Raw genomic sequence first — 20175 nt, forward strand, 5'->3', positions numbered from 1 at the left:
ATCCTGCGATACCATTGGACGAATTAGATAACGGATATAGAATCCCTTTCCTGATTGGATGGTTGGCCAGCAAGCTAAAAGCCGCATTAGCAGCAACAATGAATCTTCTGCTGCACATCCATTTTCCTACCGCTTGTCCCTCTCTCAACGTGTTAACAATAAAAAAACACCTGAGTACCTATTTGAACTGCACACGGACACAATTGCAAGATTCTGCATTTTGATAGGACAGGACTAAAACTGTAATCACATTATTGTTCTTTAATATTTCATTTCTTCGTGTAAGAGGTTATTCTGGAATAGAAATGCGGGTCGCCTGTATGCAAATAAAGACAATGTTCAAGCAAAACTATTACAATAAAAAAGGCTTAAGGGGAAAAAGGTAAAGAATGCACTGAAAAGTGATGCACTTCCTGCACCATGCATAACATAATGGATGCTTGGTTCTTCATCAAATACAGCAGTTTTCAACATCCTCACAGTCAAAAAGAAGTTAGTTCAAGAGCACATCATGACAATGTATATAAGATGATCTTCCTGGAAGTTGGTGTGAATGTGAATAAATAAGGTAAGACGTCCAGTCCAACACTTAGACCAAGTCAACATGACAGCTGGTTCTTAACTGTCAGTCAGTCAAAACATTGTCCTCATCAAAAGGTGCTTCAGACACCAGTGGGGGCCATGCGGCTGACAAAGGCGATGCTGCTGAGGCACATCCTTCTGAAGATGGTGGGACACGCTGGTTTCATGATGAAGTGTTCCAGGAGGACCCTCAGCTCAGTGAACAGAGTGCTGCACACACACACACACACCACACAACTCTTGTACTGATGACAACTACAACACAACATCTCAGGTCTTTCTCTGTCAAAGTCTGGAGCCCCTGGTGATGCTGGCTTCTTACCGACAGTAGGGGTTTCTTCTGGACGTGTACCGCAGACTGAGGAAGCGATAGTAAATGAAAGGCAGCAGCAAGCTTCCTTGGCCACTGGTGGGAGGACATGGAGAGAAAACAAGATGAATAACAAACTTTTACATACCTCAACCTGCCAAGATCTTGGACACAAGCAGTGTTTTATTTAAGGTTAACTTGCAAGCGTGATTTCAGTTACATTTTCTCCAAAATGAGCTGCCTTGTTTAGATAACCACTTTGACTTTTTTACTCGCACTACAAGACATTTGTTTTATATCATTCTTCTGACCAGTCAGAATCAGAATCAGAATCAGCTTTATTGTCATTACGCAAGGTAACGAGATTGAGGCCATTCCATACAGTGCGATGTGTGCATGCTAGAAAAACAATGTGCAAATATATAAAAATTTAAAAAATGTAGAAGTGCAATGAATATGGTGTGAAATGAATATATACATGAAAAAACAAAACAAAAACAGGGTGGTTGGTGGAATGGGTTATTGCACCGAAGAGAAGGCAGTTATGAGGGACAATGGGGCAGTCCGTTCAGGATGGTTATGGCCCTGGGGAAGAAGCTGTTCTTTAGCCTGTTTGTTTTGGTTTTCAGCAAGTAGACAATTACAGTGTGAGGAATATATTAACTACAGTCAGCATGTAGACAATTAAAAACTACATAAAACAACTTCAATCAGGGGAATATGGAGAAGTACTGATGGTATGTGTGACAGAAAGCAGGGCAAAACAACTTCAATCAGGGGAATATGGAGAAGTACTGATGGTACGTGTGACAGAAAGCAGGGCAAAACAACTAAAAACGACTTATCAGGGCAATATGGAGAAGTACTGATGGTATGTGTGACAGAAACCAGGGCAAAACAACATAAAACGACTTCAATCAGGGGAATATGAAGAAGTACTGATAGTATGTGTTACAGAAAGCAGGGCAAAACTACATAAAACGACTTCAATCAGGGAAATATGGAGAAGTACTGATGGTATGTGTGACAGAAAGCAGGGCAAAACAACTAAAAACGACTTATCAGGGGAATATGGAGAAGTACTGATAGTATGTGTGACAGAAACAGGGCAAAACTACATAAAACGACTTCAATCAGGGAAATATGGAGAAGTACTGATAGTATGTGTTACAGAAAGCAGGGCAAAACTACATAAAACGACTTCAATCATGGAAATATGGAGAAGTACTGATGGTATGTGTGACAGAAAGCAGGGCAAAACAACTAAAAAGGACTTATCAGGGGAATATGGAGAAGTACGTACTGATAGTATGTGTGACAGAAACAGGGCAAAACTACATAAAACGACTTCAATCAGGGGAATATGGAGAAGTACTGATGGTATGTGTGACAGAAAGCAGGGCAAAACAACTAAAAATGACTTATCAGGGGAATATGGAGAAGTACTGATGGTATGTGTGACAGTAAGCAGGGCAAAACTACATAAAACGACTTCAATCATGGAAATATGGAGAAGTACTGATAGTATGTGTTACAGAAAGCAGGGCAAAACAACTAAAAACGACTTATCAGGGGAATATGGAGAAGTACTGATAGTATGTGTGACAGAAACAGGGCAAAACTACATAAAACGACTTCAATCAGGGAAATATAGAGAAGTACTGATAGTATGTGTGACAGAAAGCAGGGCAAAACAACTAAAAAGGACTTATCAGGGGAATATGGAGAAGCACTGATAGTATGTGTGACAGAAACAGGGCAAAACTACATAAAACGACTTCAATCAGGGGAATATGGAGAAGTACTGATGGTATGTGTGACAGAAAGCAGGGCAAAACAACTAAAAACGACTTATCAGGGGAATATGGAGAAGTACTGATGGTATGTGTGACAGAAAGCAGGGCAAAACTACATAAAACGACTTCAATCATGGAAATATGGAGAAGTACTGATAGTATGTGTTACAGAAAGCAGGGCAAAACTACATAAAACGACTTCAATCAGGGGAATATGGAGAAGTACTGATAGTATGTGTGACAGAAAGCAGGGCAAAACAACTAAAAATGACTTCAATCAGGGAAATATGGAGAAGCACTGATAGTATGTGTGACAGAAAGCAGGGCAAAAACTACATAAAACAACTTCAATCAGGGAAATATGGAGAAATACTGATAGTGTGTGTGACAAAGCAGGGGAAAACTACATAAAAGGACTTTACTCAGGGAAATATGGAGTACTGATGGTATGTGTGACAGAAAGCAGGGCAAAACAATGGGCAGATATGAGTATAATTATGTTATCATACAAGTAGGTTGGTTGTGAAACTTAATGTGCTGGTAGGTCGAGGTACTACTGCATTTCATAAATAAATGATGTGGAACTTCTGAGCAGATACAATCATGATGTTGAATAATGCACAGATGAGCATAATATTGCCATGGGTAAAAGACACTATGTGGTGGTGGTGTTACCAACCTGAACAGCATGAAGACTGTGGCGGGCATCAAGAAGATCTCATTACAGGCGATGAACTTGAGGATGTTCTGCTGATTAGCAGACAGTTTGTCCAGAAGGTTCCTGATGAACATCAGGCTGCTGGGACCCATGGACTGTGGCATGCAGGGGACAAGAAGACACTTTATTATAATTATCAGCTTCTATTAGATTTCTGGGATGTTTTGGGGGTCTCAGCAGCAGCTTGATGGAGGAGATCATTAAAAGTCCATTTCGATGATGGAGGAGGTCGTTGGCTTTACAGCAATAAAAGTGTGGTACTTACATCCAGAACTTTTTTGGTGTAGGTGGTTGCATGAAGCAAAGAGAAGAGGAAGACGGGGAAGATGCTCACTGAAGACAGTGGATTAAGGAACAATAGCAACAAAATAGAAAGACAAGCAAACATTGAATGTGATTCAAGCAAGTGAGCAAATCAAGTCATCAACCTCAGACTTGATGCGGACTCCTGTGATAGACTTGGTTTACATTCCCCCTGACAGCCTCTTCAATTGTAGCCAAAGCAGTCAATGGTTTCATGCTTTAGGTGTGAAGTGGACCCAGGCACGGAACTACATGTAACTATATTCTTATACATGTTAAACATTGTGTGTATACATGATGTCACACTGTAAGTATACTCTTATACATGTTAAACATTGTGTGTATACATGATCTCACTGTAAGTATACTCTTATTGTCATGTCTGTGTGACCATGTTTTGTATTAGTCATGTTTTGTTTAGTTTAGTTATTGGACTCTTTAGTTTCTGGCTTTTCACTCCCTTGTCTTGTTTCCATGGTTACCCATTAGTTTCACCTGTTTCACGTTTGGACTCATTGTGCACTCTTGTTTGTTACCATAGCAACCCATTAGTTTTCACGCACCTGTTTCACGTTTTGAGTCACGCACCTGTTTTCGTTAATCATGTCTGTAGTATTTAAGTTCATTGTTTTCAGTTTGTCTTTCTGGCGACATCCCGCATTTATGCTTCTGCACATTCCTGACACTTGTTTTTTCATGTCCATCTTTCATGCTGCAACTTTAGTCCAAGCCAAGTAAGTTTTTGTTTATTAATGCTATAGTCTTTTGGTTTCATAGTTTGTTCTCCGCCACTGTGCGCGCTTTTCGTTTGTACTTTTTTTGATAGTAATAAACAATCATGTACTCACATTCCCGTCTTGCCTGAGCCAACTTTCCGTTGCCTTCCGGAAAAGCAAACACCCAGGACCAAGTCATGACACTTATACATGTTAAACATTGTGTGTATACATGATGTCACACTAAGTACCGTATTTTCCGCACTATTAGCCGCACCTAAAAACCACAAATTTACTCAAAAGCTGACAGTGCGGCTTATAACCCGGTGCGCTTTATATATGGATTAATATTAAGATTCATTTTCATAAAGTTTCGGTCTCGCAACTACGGTAAACAGCCGCCATCTTTTTTCCCCGTAGAAGAGGAAGTGCTTCTTCTTCTACGCAAGCAACCACCAAGGTAGCACCCGCCCCCATAGAACAGGAAGCGCTTCTTCTTCTACTGTAAGCAACCACCCGCCCGCGTAGAAGAAGAAGAAGAAGCGCGCGGATATTACGTTTCATTTCCTTTGTGTGTTTACATCTGTAAAGACCACAAAATGGCTCCTACTAAGCGACAGGTTTCCGGTTCATGAAAAGACGCAATCTCTCCATCCGCACACGGACTACTATTTCACAGCAACTGCCTAAAGACTTTCAAGAAAAGCTGGCTACTTTCCGTGCATATTGTAAAAACAAGATAGCTGAAAAAAAGATCCGGCCAGAGAACATTATCAACATGGACGAGGTTCCACTGACTTTTGATATTCCTGTGAACCGCACTGTGGATACAACGGGAGCACGTATGGTGAATATTCGCACCACAGGGAATGAGAAGTCATCCTTCACTGTGGTTCTAGCTTGCCATGCTAATGGCCAGAAACTTCCACCCATGGTGATATTCAAAAGGAAGACCTTGCCAAAAGAGACCTTTCCAGCCGGCGTCATCATAAAAGCTAACTCGAAGGGATGGATGGATGAAGAAAAGATGAGCGAGTGGTTAAGGTAAGTTTACGCGAAAAGGCCGGGTGGCTTTTTTCACGCAGCTCCGTCCATGTTGATATACGACTCCATGCGCGCCCACATCACGCTGGTTTTTAATATATTATTAAAGTTTGACTGACCTATCTGACTGTTTTTTTGACATTCCTTTAGCGCAGTTAGATGCGGCTTATAACACGGGGCGGCTTATAGGTGGACAAAGTTTTGAAATATGCCGTTCATTGAAGGCGCGGCTTATAACCCAGGGCGGCTTATGGTGCGGAAAATACGGTATACTCTTATACATGTTAAACAGTGTGTGTATACATGGCACAGTGTAATTATTATCATTAATTTAATTATTAATGTAATAATAATTAATACATTTATTATGTTCAAGTTTGGTGTTGTTACAAGTGATTGTGTATGTTTAAATACTGTATATTTGGAACATTGGCTTTGATCATGGCTGTCAGTTATTAGTTTAAGTTTGGTGTTGTTACATGTGATTGTATATGTTTACATACTATATATATTTGGAACATTGTCCTGGATTGTGGCTGTCAGTTATGTTTAAGTTTGGTGTTACATGTGATTGTGTATGTTTAAAGGCCTACTGAAACCCACTACTACCGACCACGCAGTTTATATATCAATGATGAAATCTTAACATTGCAACACATGGCAATACGGCCGGGTTAACTTATAAAGTGCAATTTAAAATTTCCTGCGAAACTTCCGGTTGAAAGCGTCTAGGTATGATGACGTATGCGCGTGACGTCGATGGTTGAAACGGAAGTATTGGGGACGTCATTGTATCCAATACAAAAAGCTCAGTTTTCATCGCAAAATTCCACAGTATTCTGGACATCTGTGTTGGTGAATCTTTTGCAATTTGTTTAATGAACAATGGAGACTGTAAAGAAGAAAGCTGTAGATGCGATCGGTGTATTAGCGTCTGGCTACAGCAACACAACCAGGAGGACTTTACTTGGATAGCAGACGCGCTATCCGACGCTAGCCGCCGACCGCATCGATGATCGGGTGAAGTCCTTCGTCGCTCCGTCGATCGCTGGAACGCAGGTGAGCTTCGGTGTTGATGAGCAGATGAGGGTTGGCGTAGGTGGAGAGCTGATGTTTTTATCTTAGCTCTGTCGAGGTCCGTAGCTAAGTTAGATTCAATGGCGTCGTTAGCAACAGCATTGTTAAGCTTCGCCAGGCTGGAAAGCATTAACCGTGTAGTTACAGGTCCATTGTTTAATAGTATTGTTGATTTTCTGTCTATCCTTCCAGTCAGGGGTTTATTTCTTTTGTTTCTATCTGCAGTTAAGCCCGATGCTATCACGTTAGCTCCGTAGCTAAAGTGCTTCACCGATGTATTGTCGTGGAGATAAAAGTCACTGTGAATGTCCATTTCGCGTTCTCGACTCTCATTTTCAAGAGGATATACAGGTAAAAGCCAGTAAATTAGAATATTTTGAAAAACTTGATTTATTTCAGTAATTGCATTCAAAAGGTGTAACTTGTACATTATATTTATTCATTGCACACAGACTGATGCATTCAAATGTTTATTTCATTTGATTTTGATGATTTGAAGTGGCAACAAATGAAAATCCAAAATTCCGTGTGTCACAAAATTAGAATATTACTTAAGGCTAATACAAAAAAGGGATTTTTAGAAATGTTGGCCAACTGAAAAGTATGAAAATGAAAAATATGAGTATGTACAATACTCAATACTTGGTTGGAGCTCCTTTTGCCTCAATTACTGCGTTAATGCGGCGTGGCATGGAGTCGATGAGTTTCTGGCACTGCTCAGGTGTTATGAGAGCCCAGGTTGCTCTGATAGTGGCCTTCAACTCTTCTGCGTTTTTGGGTCTGGCATTCTGCATCTTCCTTTTCACAATACCCCACAGATTTTCTATGGGGCTAAGGTCAGGGGAGTTGGCGGGCCAATTTAGAACAGAAATACCATGGTCCGTAAACCAGGCACGGGTAGATTTTGCGCTGTGTGCAGGCGCCAAGTCCTGTTGGAACTTGAAATCTCCATCTCCATAGAGCAGGTCAGCAGCAGGAAGCATGAAGTGCTCTAAAACTTGCTGGTAGACGGCTGCGTTGACCCTGGATTTCAGGAAACAGAGTGGACCGACACCAGCAGATGACATGGCACCCCAAACCATCACTGATGGTGGAAACTTTACACTAGACTTCAGGCAACGTGGATCCTGTGCCTCTCCTGTCTTCCTCCAGACTCTGGGACCTCGATTTCCAAAGGAAATGCAAAATTTGCATGGTTGGGTGATGGTTTGGGGTGCCATGTCATCTGCTGGTGTCGGTTCACTCTGTTTCCTGAGATCCAGGGTCAACGCAGCCGTCTACCAGCAAGTTTTAGAGCACTTCATGCTTCCTGCTGCTGACCTGCTCTATGGAGATGGAGATTTCAAGTTCCAACAGGACTTGGCGCCTGCACACAGCGCAAAATCTACCCGTGCCTGGTTTACGGACCATGGTATTTCTGTTCTAAATTGGCCCGCCAACTCCCCTGACCTTAGCCCCATAGAAAATCTGTGGGGTATTGTGAAAAGGAAGATGCAGAATGCCAGACCCAAAAACGCAAAAGAGTTGAAGGCCACTATCAGAGCAACCTGGGCTCTCATAACACCTGAGCAGTGCCAGAAACTCATCGACTCCATGCCACGCCGCATTAACGCAGTAATTGAGGCAAAAGGAGCTCCAACCAAGTATTGAGTATTGTACATGCTCATGTTTTTCATTTTCATACTTTTCAGTTGGCCAACATTTCTAAAAATCCCTTTTTTGTATTAGCCTTAAGTAATATTCTAATTTTGTGACACACGGAATTTTGGATTTTCATTTGTTGCCACTTCAAATCATCAAAATTAAATGAAATAAACATTTGAATGCATCAATCTGTGTGCAATGAATAAATATAATGTACAAGTTACACCTTTTGAATGCAATTACTGAAATAAATCAAGTTTTTCAAAATATTCTAATTTACTGGCTTTTACCTGTAGTATCCGAGGTGGTTTAAAATACAAATCCGTGATCCACAATAGAAAAATTAGAGAGTGTGGAATCCAATTAGCCCTTGTACCTAAGTTACGGACAGAGCGAAAAAAGATGCGTCCTGCACTGCACTCTAATCCTTCACTCTCACGTTCCTCATCCACAAATCTTTCATCCTGGCTCAAATTAATGGGGTAATCGTCGCTTTCTCGGTCCCAATCGCTCTCGCTGCTGGTGTAAACAATGGGGAAATGTGAGGAGACTTTCAACTTGTGACGTCACGCTACTTCCGGTACAGGCAAGGCTTTTTTTAATCAGCGACCAAAAGTTGCGAACTTTATCGTCGATGTTCTCTACTAAATCCTTTCAGCAAAAATATGGCAATATCGCGAAATGATCAAGTATGACACATAGAATGGATCTGCTATCCCCGTTTAAATAAAAACAAATCATTTCAGTAGGCCTTTAAATACTGTATATTTGGAACATTGTCCTGGATTGTAGCAGTCAGTTGGCGCTGTAAACCAAGCTGTGCTCGTGAGAAAGGATACTGGTGATGGGGTAGGAGTTGACAAGGATGAGGGAGTAGAGCAGGTAATGGCAGCTGTCTTCCTGCAGGGCCTGGGCCAGGAACGCTCGACTCAGCTGGAACCTAGGAAGTCTCTGGTGCAAGCGCAGGGCGCTGGTGAGAGCGTTAGCCAAAAGTGCCCGCTGGTAGAAGTTGGCCGCCGCGTAGGGTCTGTAGGGGTCCATGTTTAGTCTTTAACTCACAAAGGGCCAAGTGGTGCACACTCACCCCAACACTGGCAGTATGAACATGATGGAGCAGTAGACTGTGAAGACACGTGACAGCCACATTGCACTTTCCAGCTTGTTACTCAGCAGAAATTGCTGGAGAAGGAGAAATAAAAAGTGATAAAAATCAACGAAATGATGGCTTCTCTGCTTTCCCTGTAAAGTGCTTTGAGAGGACATTAAATCTAAAGAGGTGAAGGCTGAGTTACTGTAAACAAATGACTTTATGAGTGCAGTTAAACAATCTTCCACCAGATGGCAGCAGGTAGCTAAGGGCCACAATAGAATGATGAGTGAATTTAGAATCCCTGAGTTGGCAGTGACATATGTGGATGTTAGCGCTAAAACTGCCGTCAGTCAATCTATAATCAATATATCAGTGTGCAGCTTCTTAAACATTACACAATGCTTTTCTTTTAGAGGAAGTTAGATTTTGTGTTTTGTTGTTTGTTTTCATTGCTGCTATTTTAACTGTTTTTAAATACATAGTTAATTGTTTTTTTTTAGAATGTTGCCTTTCCTTTCATTTAAATTGGCAACGCTTTATTAGTCATTTTAATGTATGTAACAGCTGAATGAGCAGCACAGTTACAGTATAAATAAATATTGATGAGTGAATTAGTCATCTTTGTTGTTAGTAAGCACATGCCTAAAACCACTAAAGCTTCATTTAGAAGTCGATGGAAAAATTAGAGCCTTTATATATATGCAAGATTTATTATCTGATTAGTCAACGAATCGTTAAGATAATCGTTGACTAATGGACTCTTAATATAATCGTTAGTAGTCTCACATGGATTTGAAAAAAATAACTCATTCAAATGCACATTATCCAGTTTGTCCATTTTCCAATTGGTCCTGAATCAAACAATATGGCCACTTGAAAGTGGGAAGCTAAAGCTAACAAGAAGAATCCATGCAATTGTGAATGACATCATGGATGTAAGATCAATGTACAAACAGCAACTTGAGAGGCTCGCCTTTTTACAGCAAGTCTTCTAACTCGTCGAGCTCAGAACAGCAGCGCACTTCACAATAACATCCTGGTGTGACAGCGCAACAAAATAAAGGTTTGAAAAGTACCTTACGCAAGCATAATGTACTTACTGATACACCATTATTAAGCTTTGACCTCAAATAGCAGCTCTATACTCTCAGCAGGGTGAGGCTGCATGGAAGTTTGTCATTTACCAGTTTACACGTGCTTTGTGGACTTGGATAAGGCATTGGACCGTAGCCCCGGGGAGTGCTCAGAGAGTATGGCATACCTGCCAACTTTTGAAATCAGAAAAACCTAGTAGCCAAGGTCCAGGGGCCACAGGCCCCGGTAGGTCCAGGACAAAGTCCTGGTGGGGGGTTCAGGTTCGCCCCCCGACGCAAAATGATTATTAGCATTCAGACAGGTTAAAATGTTGCTAAAACCATCACTTTTCTATCAGTCACAGTGACTTTTCAAAACAAAAATATTAAAGCAAAAATCATATGGGTTGATTGACATGTTTATTCTGTAAGCTAACTTCAATAGTTTGAAATTATTTTGACAGTTAATGCCAGTTATCCTGTCAACCTTTCACAAGACTTCAATTTGTTAATTGAAAGTATAAACAGTATAAACACTTTTTACAGTAAACAAATGGTAAAACAGCACTAAACAATTCCATTAAAAAAAAAATTGGTGTCATTATTAACTTTCTGTCCAAGCTTGTATAATCTACTGCCTTGTTCAATTGTAAAACATATTCTGTACCTAAAATTCACATTTCTATCACAATTATCATACTGTAAACATGGTAAGCTAACTTCTTTAACATTAATAGTCCTGTCAATAGCATGGAATTACAATTCAAATGTAGTTTTTTTGGAAGCCTTTCAAAAGAATTCAAAATATGAAAAATTAATGAAAATTAATTTAAGCCATCAGACACTTGAAAAGTGGCACATCACATCTCTAATGTAATCATTTTAACTTTTCAACAGAAATAGCACTGCAAAAATATTAAGGACATACTTCTGTATTTTGGTAGTTATGCTGTCAACATTTAACAAGATTTCTTCAACTTGGACTTGAAAGCATAAATAGTATAAACACTTTTAACAGTATAACAGTACTAAACAATTCCAATAGATAACTTTGGTGTCATTACCTTTTTGTGGCTAAAATCCGAAAAACGTTGAAAGTTTTCCACTTGTATCGCTAGCAACGGCATTAGACTTGTGTTTTTTTGTCCCAACGTGGTCTTTTACATCGCTAATTCCTCCGTGTCCGATCGAAAAATCTTGTCTGCACAAGGTGCAATTCGCGTAGTTTTCACCCTTTTTGGAACGGATAATTATTCCCGGATAGGCTTTTGAATATTCTTCACGGAATGACCGCAGTTTTCTTTTCGGTTTAAGACTCGTTTGCGATTTTTCTCCGGCTGATTCCATGAGCGTTCGCTCGTTTGGAAACAATGGGCAACAGGTGCCTCGTGCTTGGCAGCGGTGCTATAAATAGCCTCGCGCATGGCATTCGGAATGGCTCGATAGGAAGTTACGGGAAGCAGTGTCGATTGTCATTGTTGTTACGCGATTTCGTGAATAAAACTTAAATTTTTTATTTTTTTTTTATTTAATGAAAAACCGTATTTTTATCACTGCAACCGTAACCCGGAATAGGTTGATGAAAACCGTACTAATTACTGGAAAACCGGAGTAATTGGCAGGTATGGTATGGTGTAACAGACGGTCTGATAGCGGCGCTCCGCTCCTTGTATGACCGTGTCACCCTTTCTTTGTCCTGGCTTCTTCTGGCCAGGATCTTCGGCTCTCACTGGATCGCTTCGCAGCCGAGTGTGAAGCGACTGGGATGAGAATCAGCACTTTCAAATCAGAGTCCATGGTTCTCAAGGGTGGAGTGCCATCTCTGGGTTAGGGAGATTTTGCCCAAGTGGAGGAGTTTAAGTACCTCGAAGTCTTGTTCATGAGTAAGGGAAGAGTGGAACGTGAGATCCACAGGCGGATCGGTGCAGTGTCTGCGGTGATACAAACCCTGTATCGATCCGTTGTGGTGAAGAAGGAGTTGAGACGGCTCTCAATTTACCGGTCGATCTATGTTCCTATCATCACCTAAGGTCATGAACTTTCGGCTAAGACCGAAAGGACAAGATTACAAGTGGGTGAAATGAGTTTTCTCCGTGGGGTAGCGGGTCTCTCCCTTAGAGCTAGGGTTAGAAGATCTGTCATTGGGGAGGAGCTCAGAGTTCAGGATGCCACCTGGATGCCTTCCCCTGGGGAGGTGTTTAGAGCATGTCGGACCGGTAGGAGGCCACAGGTAAGACCTAGGACACGTTGGGGAGACTATAGCTATGTCTACACTAAACCGGATAACCCCTTAAAGGAATAATTATTTAGCCTAAGCCCCTTTTCAGCCACACTAAACCAGCGTTTAAGGTCCCCCCCTAGGACAATTTTTTACACGGGTAAGTGCGCCGTGGATTTCTTGAATCTCCGGCTCTTAGCTTTGTATGGACTCATTCAAACTGAGTTCAGAGAGGAAGTGACGTCAGAAAGACCGCGCCCCACAAAGGAAGTGACATCAGAAAGAACGCGCCACAGCCAGCTTCATAATAAAGTGGTTTCGTAACCCGGAGCGAACCACTGGAAATATAGAGGCGAGTCATCCAGACATGCCGTGTTTCCCCTCGTACAGACACTTGTGGAAATAACTCATGAATTAAGAGAAAGCCATTGCAGCTATTTGGGATACAACACTTCTCAGACGGCAAGAGAACTTTCCAATGTCCAGGTCAGCTGTGATTCTATTTAGCCAAAAACTTTGTCCATTTGTCGAAGGAGAGTCAACGTGAATGCGGGCTCCCGTGGATGTGATAAAAAAAGGTAGCGTGTGCTTTGTATTACCTGGCCGTCAAGGGAAGACGACGGAAAACATTGAATGCTTTTGTACTGGCAAAGCAGACTGTATCAGTTATTGTCCGCCATGTATGTCGCGGACTCAACGTCTAGGTCCAGAGTATATAAAGTCACCAAAAAGGAATGGACAATGAAGGTGAAGGCAAAAGAGTGAGGAGTGTCCTGACCAGATATCTAGATCCCTAGATTGATTGTTGTTCTTTGTCACATTGTGTACTTTCGTGTCCAATAAAGATGTGATTAATTCATGATGTCTCAGGTGTGATTCACCACAATAGGGCCCCACAGCACACTGGATTCTAGTTAAATGAAATAGCACAACACTGGATATTGTTCAGATAAGTTACATTTAAGAACTTGCACACAAAGCAACACTGGAGGTGAGTATGACGTGCGCATGCGTACTAGGTCGCGTAGCGCTGGCGCACGGAGGGGGCTCGGGGGTCTTAAACGACCATTGTGTGTGTGTGGACAAGGATAAGGTTGGGTGGGATTTACCCTGGTTAGTGTAAACGGGGCCTATGTCTCCCAGCTGGTCTGGGAATGCCTCAGGATACCCCGGGAGGAGCTGGACAAAGTGTGACATCATTTTTAGCTGTTTTTTTTTTGCAAGCGCCATACTCCCCGACACCATCTGCTGCGTCTTCTTACAAAGGTCGCGAGCCTTTGGAACGCGGTCCAGTTTGTCTCCCTTCGCTTCATTTTCCCACAGGCTTGTTGTTCTCCAACTCAACAACAATGGTGACCGCGACCCACAATGCACTGTGACCCTTTCAAACCCTATGGACGTGGAGAAACCCAACTATACTTCTTCCACGTTGATGCAACCTGCCACCTTTGGGTAGTCCATGTAACATTGTTTTCATCCATGACTGCTTTCAGCACTAAGACATGTCAAGCAACTGGCTTACCACTAGACCTGGTCTAGGAGGGCTTTGTTGGTTGTTATCTGACATCTTGAGGCTGGGTGGCACTCTCTTCAAGAAAAGAAAGACCAGAAGTCTGTCATATTATGTGATAAACATCAACAAATTAGAATATCATGCAAAAGTTTAAACTCATGGTTTGATTACACAGGAAAATATTTCATTATTTGCATATTTTTATGTGAATATCTAAAATCCATAGGCAGCTTACAAATGAAATCCCCAAATTCAGTGTGTGAGAAAATCAGAATATGTAAGTGTTAGGGGTGTAACGGTACGTGTATTTGTATTGAACCGTTTCGGTACGGGGGTTTCGGTTCGGTTCGGAGGTGTACCGAACGAGTTTCCACACTAACATATGAAGTAGCCGCCGAAGCTAAAGTCTTAAAGGGGAACAGTATCACAATTTCAGAAGGGTTAAAACCATTAAAAATCAGTTCCCAGTGGCTTATTTTATTTTTCGAAGTTTCTTTCAAAATTTTACCCATCACGCAATATCCCTAAAAAAAGCTTCAAAGTGCCTGATTTTAACCACCCGTCCATTTTCCTGTGACGTCACATAGTGATGCCGATACAAGCAAACATGGCGGATAGAACAGCAAGCTATAGCGACATTAGCTCGGATTCAGACTCGGATTTCAGCGGTTTAAGCGATTCAACAGATTACGCATGTATTGAAACGGATGGTTGTAGTGTGGAGGCAGGTAGCGAAAACCAAATTGAAGAAGAAACTGAAGCTATTGAGCCATATCGGTTTGAACCGTATGCAAGCGAAACCGACGAAAACGACACGACAGCCAGCGACACGGGAGAAAGCGAGGACGAATTCGGCGATCGCCTTCTAACCAACGATTGGTATGTGTTTGTTTGGCATTAAAGGAAACTAATAACTATGAACTAGGTTTACAGCATATGAAATACATTTGGCAACAACATGCACTTTGAGAGTGCAGACAGCCCAGTTTTCATCAATTAATATATTCTGTAGACATACCCTCATCCGCTCTCTTTTCCCGGGGGTCTGGCGGCAGATTTCTTTGACTTTATCGTTGGAAATGCATCTGCTTTGAGTGTCGCAGGATATCCACACATTCTTGCCATCTCTGTCGTAGCATAGCTTTCGTCGGTAAAGTGTGCGGAACAAACGTCCAATTTCTTGCCACTTTCGCATCTTTGGGCCACTGGTGCAACTTGAATCCGTCCCTGTTCGTGTTGTTACACCGTCATCGCTCCGAGAGCGAATAATAGAAAGCCGTTTAATTCACCAAAATTCACCCATTTAGAGATCGGAAATCGGTTAAAAAAATATATGGTCTTTTTTCTGCAACATCAAGGTATATATTGACGCTTACATAGGTCTGGTGATAATGTTCCCCCTTTAACAAGCTGCTCCGCTTTCTGCCTCCTCTGTCAGTACTCTACACAGCACCCAGCATTGTCCCACCCACACAACCATCTGATTGGTTACACACAGAGCGGTAACAGCCAATCAGCAGTGCGTATTCAGAGCGCATGTAGTCAGTGCTTAGCGTTTAGCATCTGGCCGCGGACTCTCCCCAAATAAACACCTCCCAGTCAACTACTAGTAACATTACTATGAGCCTGTTGACCTTCTAGAAATATAAAAGGCAGCTCAGCTCGCTCGCAGTCCTGGCTTGAGGTGAAGGCTAATTCACTTTTAGCGTAACGTTAGCTCATTTTGCGGTGTGTGTGTGTGTGTATGGGTGTGTGTTACGGACAGCAAAGCCCTGTCTGTCTGTGATTTCACTTGACCTTTTTCTGTGTTGATTGAGCTGTGTTGAAGCAGCAAAAAAGAACATTATGTTAAAGGAAGAGTTTCTGTCTCTGATAGTTGATATAATAATGTAAGTGCATCATTAAGCCGACATGAACTCCATGGTGTTCAGGGATGAATAGTCTCTCCTATTGCTAATGTACATTTTTTTCAGCTATAGTTACCGTATTTTCCGCACTATAAGCCGCACCTAAAAACCACAAATTTTCACAAAAGCTGACAGTGCGGCTTATAACCCGGTGCGCCTTATATATGGATTAATATAAATATTTATTTTCATAAAGTTTCGGTCTCGCAACTACGGTAAACAGCCGCCATCTTTTTTCCCCGTAGAAGAGGAAGCGCTTCTTCTTCTATGGTAAGCAACTGCCAAGGTAAGCACCCGCCCCCGTAGAAGAGGAAGCGCTTCTTCTTCTACGGTAAGCAACCACCCGCCCCCGTAGAAGAAGAAGCGCGCGGGTATTACGTTTCATTTCCTTTGTGTGTTTACATCTGTAAAGACCACAAAATGGCTCCTACTAAGCGACACGCGTATAACGCAGAATTTAAACTTACATCACAGATGGTGTCAAAAAACAAGTGAAGCACACAAATACAACACTCGCCGTCATTCCGGGTGGATTAACCAAAGAACTCCAACCGCTCGATATTGGTGTCAACAGGGCATTTAAAGCACGACTGCGAACGGCGTGGGAACAATGGATGACCGAAGGCGAACACACCTTCACTAAGACAGGGAGACAGCGCCGGACGACATACGCCAACATCTGCCAGTGGATCGTAAATGCCTGGGCGGATATTTCGGTCACAACTGTGGTCCGAGCTTTCCGGAAGGCAGGATTCACAGAACTGCTGGACAACAACAGCGACACTGACTCCGATGACTTCGACGAGACGGAGCCGGCCATTTTGGATCTCGTATTCGCCCAACTTTTTAATTCGGACACCGAAGGAGAAGAATTCGAGGGATTTATGAATGAAGAATAACTTCAGAAAGTGAGCGTTATGTTTATTTTGTGTGTTGTGACATTAACGTTCGAGCAACATTATGTTGCTATTGCTCTGCACTATTTTGAATTTTACTATGTTTGTGATTGCACATTTGCACATTACCGTACATTTTGGGAGTGAACAGAGTTGTTAGAACGCTGGTTTTTAATATATTATTAAAGTTTGACTGACCTATCTGACTGTTTTTTTGACATTCCCTTTAGCGCAGTTAGATGCGGCTTATAACACGGGGCGGCTTATAGGTGGACAAAGTTTTGAAATATGCCGTTCATTGAAGGCGCGGCTTATAACCCAGGGCGGCTTATGGTGCGGAAAATACGGTACATTAATATTAGTAATGGAGCATCCTAGTTTTGAATGGCAGGGTCCCTGCTATCACATGTTGATAAAAATACAACATTTGCATAATAAAAATCAAGTACAGGCTTCCCAAATGCTGTAATAAATTAAGCATGAGTTGACTTGAAACTTTTTAATGTTGCACTTTTTATATGTAGAAGAAAAGTTTTGTCATTTTATTTAATCTGAGCAACAACTTGAGGCAGTTTAATGTTGATCAACGTGGGCAGAATTATTATAGTGTTCCCAATGTTAAAAGGATAAAGCCATTGTTTACAAATTTGGTAAATAAATAACCAAAAAATGCATATTTTGTTGTTTTCTTACTGTACCGAAAATGAACCGAGGTATGTACCGAACCGAAATTTTTGTGTACCGTTACACCCCGAGTAAGTGTATTTTCAACAGAATATGAATTTTACTGGCTGTGGTAAAGGTTAGCTTTTCTGTGTATTGGTACTTGTAGTGTCACTACATTACCCAGAAGTCCTGGTGGTAGAGTGGAAGCAGGAGTATAGAGATCCCAGCACAAGTATCCTGCAGAGATGTAAATAAAGAGTGTTAAAACAAGCACCAACAGAACATTCTCGCTGTGGAGGAGGATCTCTACTGGCGAAGACTTTGTCCTTGGTGACCTCCTGTATTCCACACAAAGACACATCTCTTTCCCTTTGAATGCATACCTTTCTTCACATCAGCATAGGTAAAGCACATTCTTTATACAACCACCACACTAAAATCATCACTAGCTTGTGAACAACCGCCAAATCAGCATTTGTGAGGTCTCCCCACATTTGCGGTCCCCTCCAAGGTTTCTCATTGTGCCCATTTGGGTTGACTTTTTTCTTGCCCTGATGTAGGACCTGAGCCCCAGGATGTGGTTGTGGGCTTGTGCAGCCCTTTGAGACATTTGGGATGAAGGGCTATAGAAGCCAACTTTGAATGACTGATTAGACATTTACTTATATGACCCAATCCAAAACAACCTTCCCTAGTCATAGTGCAGAAAAAAAATTCACCCAGAACAGAAAGTCAACACACTGAACTTTGTGGATGTCATTGGAGAAGAAAAAAAAATCGCATCACCATAACGACACCCATTTAAATCCATTGCAAGGCATGATGGGAAAAATACTGTACATTCTCTCTCCTGCTTGATATTTGTGATGGATTACAACGCTTTAAAGAGGTCGTCATGGAAGTAAACAAGGCAGGAGTTGAACTTTTCACACACTATTCATTAGGCGATATATCCATTTGACCTATATATTCAACTTTGTTGTTGCAGATAATTTCAAATTAAAGTCATACATGTATGCATGATGATACATGTATGATGATGCCATGCATGATGATACCATGTATGTCGATACCAAGTATGATGATGCCAGCATGATGATACATGTATGGTGATGATGCCATGTATGATGATGATGCCATGTATGATACCATGCATGATGATAGTGAAGTGAAGTGAATTATATTTATATAGCGCTTTTTCTCTTGTAATTCAAAGCACTTTTACATAGTGAAACCCAATATCTAAGTTACATTTAAACCAGTGTGGGTAGGAATGGGAGCAGGTAGGTAAAGTGTCTTGCCCAAGGACATAACGGCAGTGACTAGGATGGCGGAAGCGGGGATCGAACCTGGAACCCCTCAAGTTGTTGGCACGGCCGCTCTACCAACCGAGCTATACCGCCCCAATACATACATGATACATGCATGTTACATGTATGATACCATGCATGATGATGCCATGTATGATGATACCACGTATGATTATACCTGTATGATGATATCATGTACAAAGATACCACACGTGATACCATGTATGGTGATGATGCCATGTATGATGATACCATGCATGATGATACATGTATGCTACATGTATGATGATACATGTATGATGTTACCATGGATGATGATACCACGCGTGATGATACCATGCATGATGATGCAATGCATGATGATACCACGTATGATTATACCTGTATGACATCATGTACAATGATACATGTACGATGATACCATGCGTGATGATACCTGTATGATACCATGCATGATGATACCATGTATGTTGATACCATGTATGATGCCAGCATGATGATACCATGTATGATGATGATGCCATGTACGATGATGATGCCATGTACGATGATGATGCCATGTATGATGATACCATGCATGATGATACATGTATGTTACATGTATGATGATACCACACGTGATGATACCATGTATGATGATGCCATGCATGATGATACCATGTATGATGATACCACGTATGATTATACCTGTATGATATCATGTACAATGATACATGTACGATGATACATGTATGGTGTTGCCATGCATGATGATACCATGTATGTCGATACCATGTATGATGATGCCAGCATGATGATACATGTATGGTGATGCCATGTATGATACCATGCATGTGATCCATGTTACATGTACGATGATGCCATGCATGATACCACGTATGATTATACCTGTATGATGATATCATGTACAATGATACATGTATGATGATACCATGCGTGATGATACCATGCATGATGGTACCATGTATGCTGATACCATGTATGATGATGCCAGCATGATACCATGTATGATGATGATGCCATGTATGATGATACCATGCATGATACATGTATGTTACATGTATGATGTTACCATGTATGATACCAAGCATGATGATACCACGCGTGATGATACCTGTATAATACATGCATGATGATACCATGCATGATGGTACCATGTATGCTGATGCCAGCATGATACCATGTATGATGATGATGCCATGTATGATGATACCATGCATGATGATACATGTATGTTACATGTATGATGTTACCATGTATGATACCAAGCATGATAATACCACGCGTGATGATACCTGTATGATAATACATG

At 41.5% G+C, this 20175-nt stretch overlaps 1 protein-coding gene across 2 annotated transcripts in view; it reads right to left on the reverse strand.

Moving 5' to 3' along the window:
- Window positions 1–241: 241 nt before the first annotated feature.
- The window catches only part of tmem33 (transmembrane protein 33), a 20585-nt gene continuing 651 nt past the window's right edge, over window positions 242–20175 (reverse strand). For both annotated transcript variants that reach the window (XM_061977298.2, XM_061977297.1), the window contains exons 2-9: window positions 17734–17790; window positions 14094–14159; window positions 9275–9369; window positions 9030–9217; window positions 3672–3739; window positions 3368–3501; window positions 905–988; window positions 242–792 (exon numbers count right to left, since the gene is read on the reverse strand). In XM_061977298.2, coding sequence (XP_061833282.1) covers window positions 663–792; window positions 905–988; window positions 3368–3501; window positions 3672–3739; window positions 9030–9217; window positions 9275–9369; window positions 14094–14138 — 744 coding nt within the window. In that variant the 5' untranslated portion in view covers window positions 14139–14159; window positions 17734–17790 and the 3' untranslated portion in view covers window positions 242–662. The remainder of the gene's footprint in view (window positions 793–904; window positions 989–3367; window positions 3502–3671; window positions 3740–9029; window positions 9218–9274; window positions 9370–14093; window positions 14160–17733; window positions 17791–20175) is intronic.

This window comes from Nerophis lumbriciformis, linkage group LG16, assembly GCF_033978685.3.
Source record: "Nerophis lumbriciformis linkage group LG16, RoL_Nlum_v2.1, whole genome shotgun sequence".
Lineage (NCBI taxonomy): Eukaryota > Metazoa > Chordata > Actinopteri > Syngnathiformes > Syngnathidae > Nerophis > Nerophis lumbriciformis.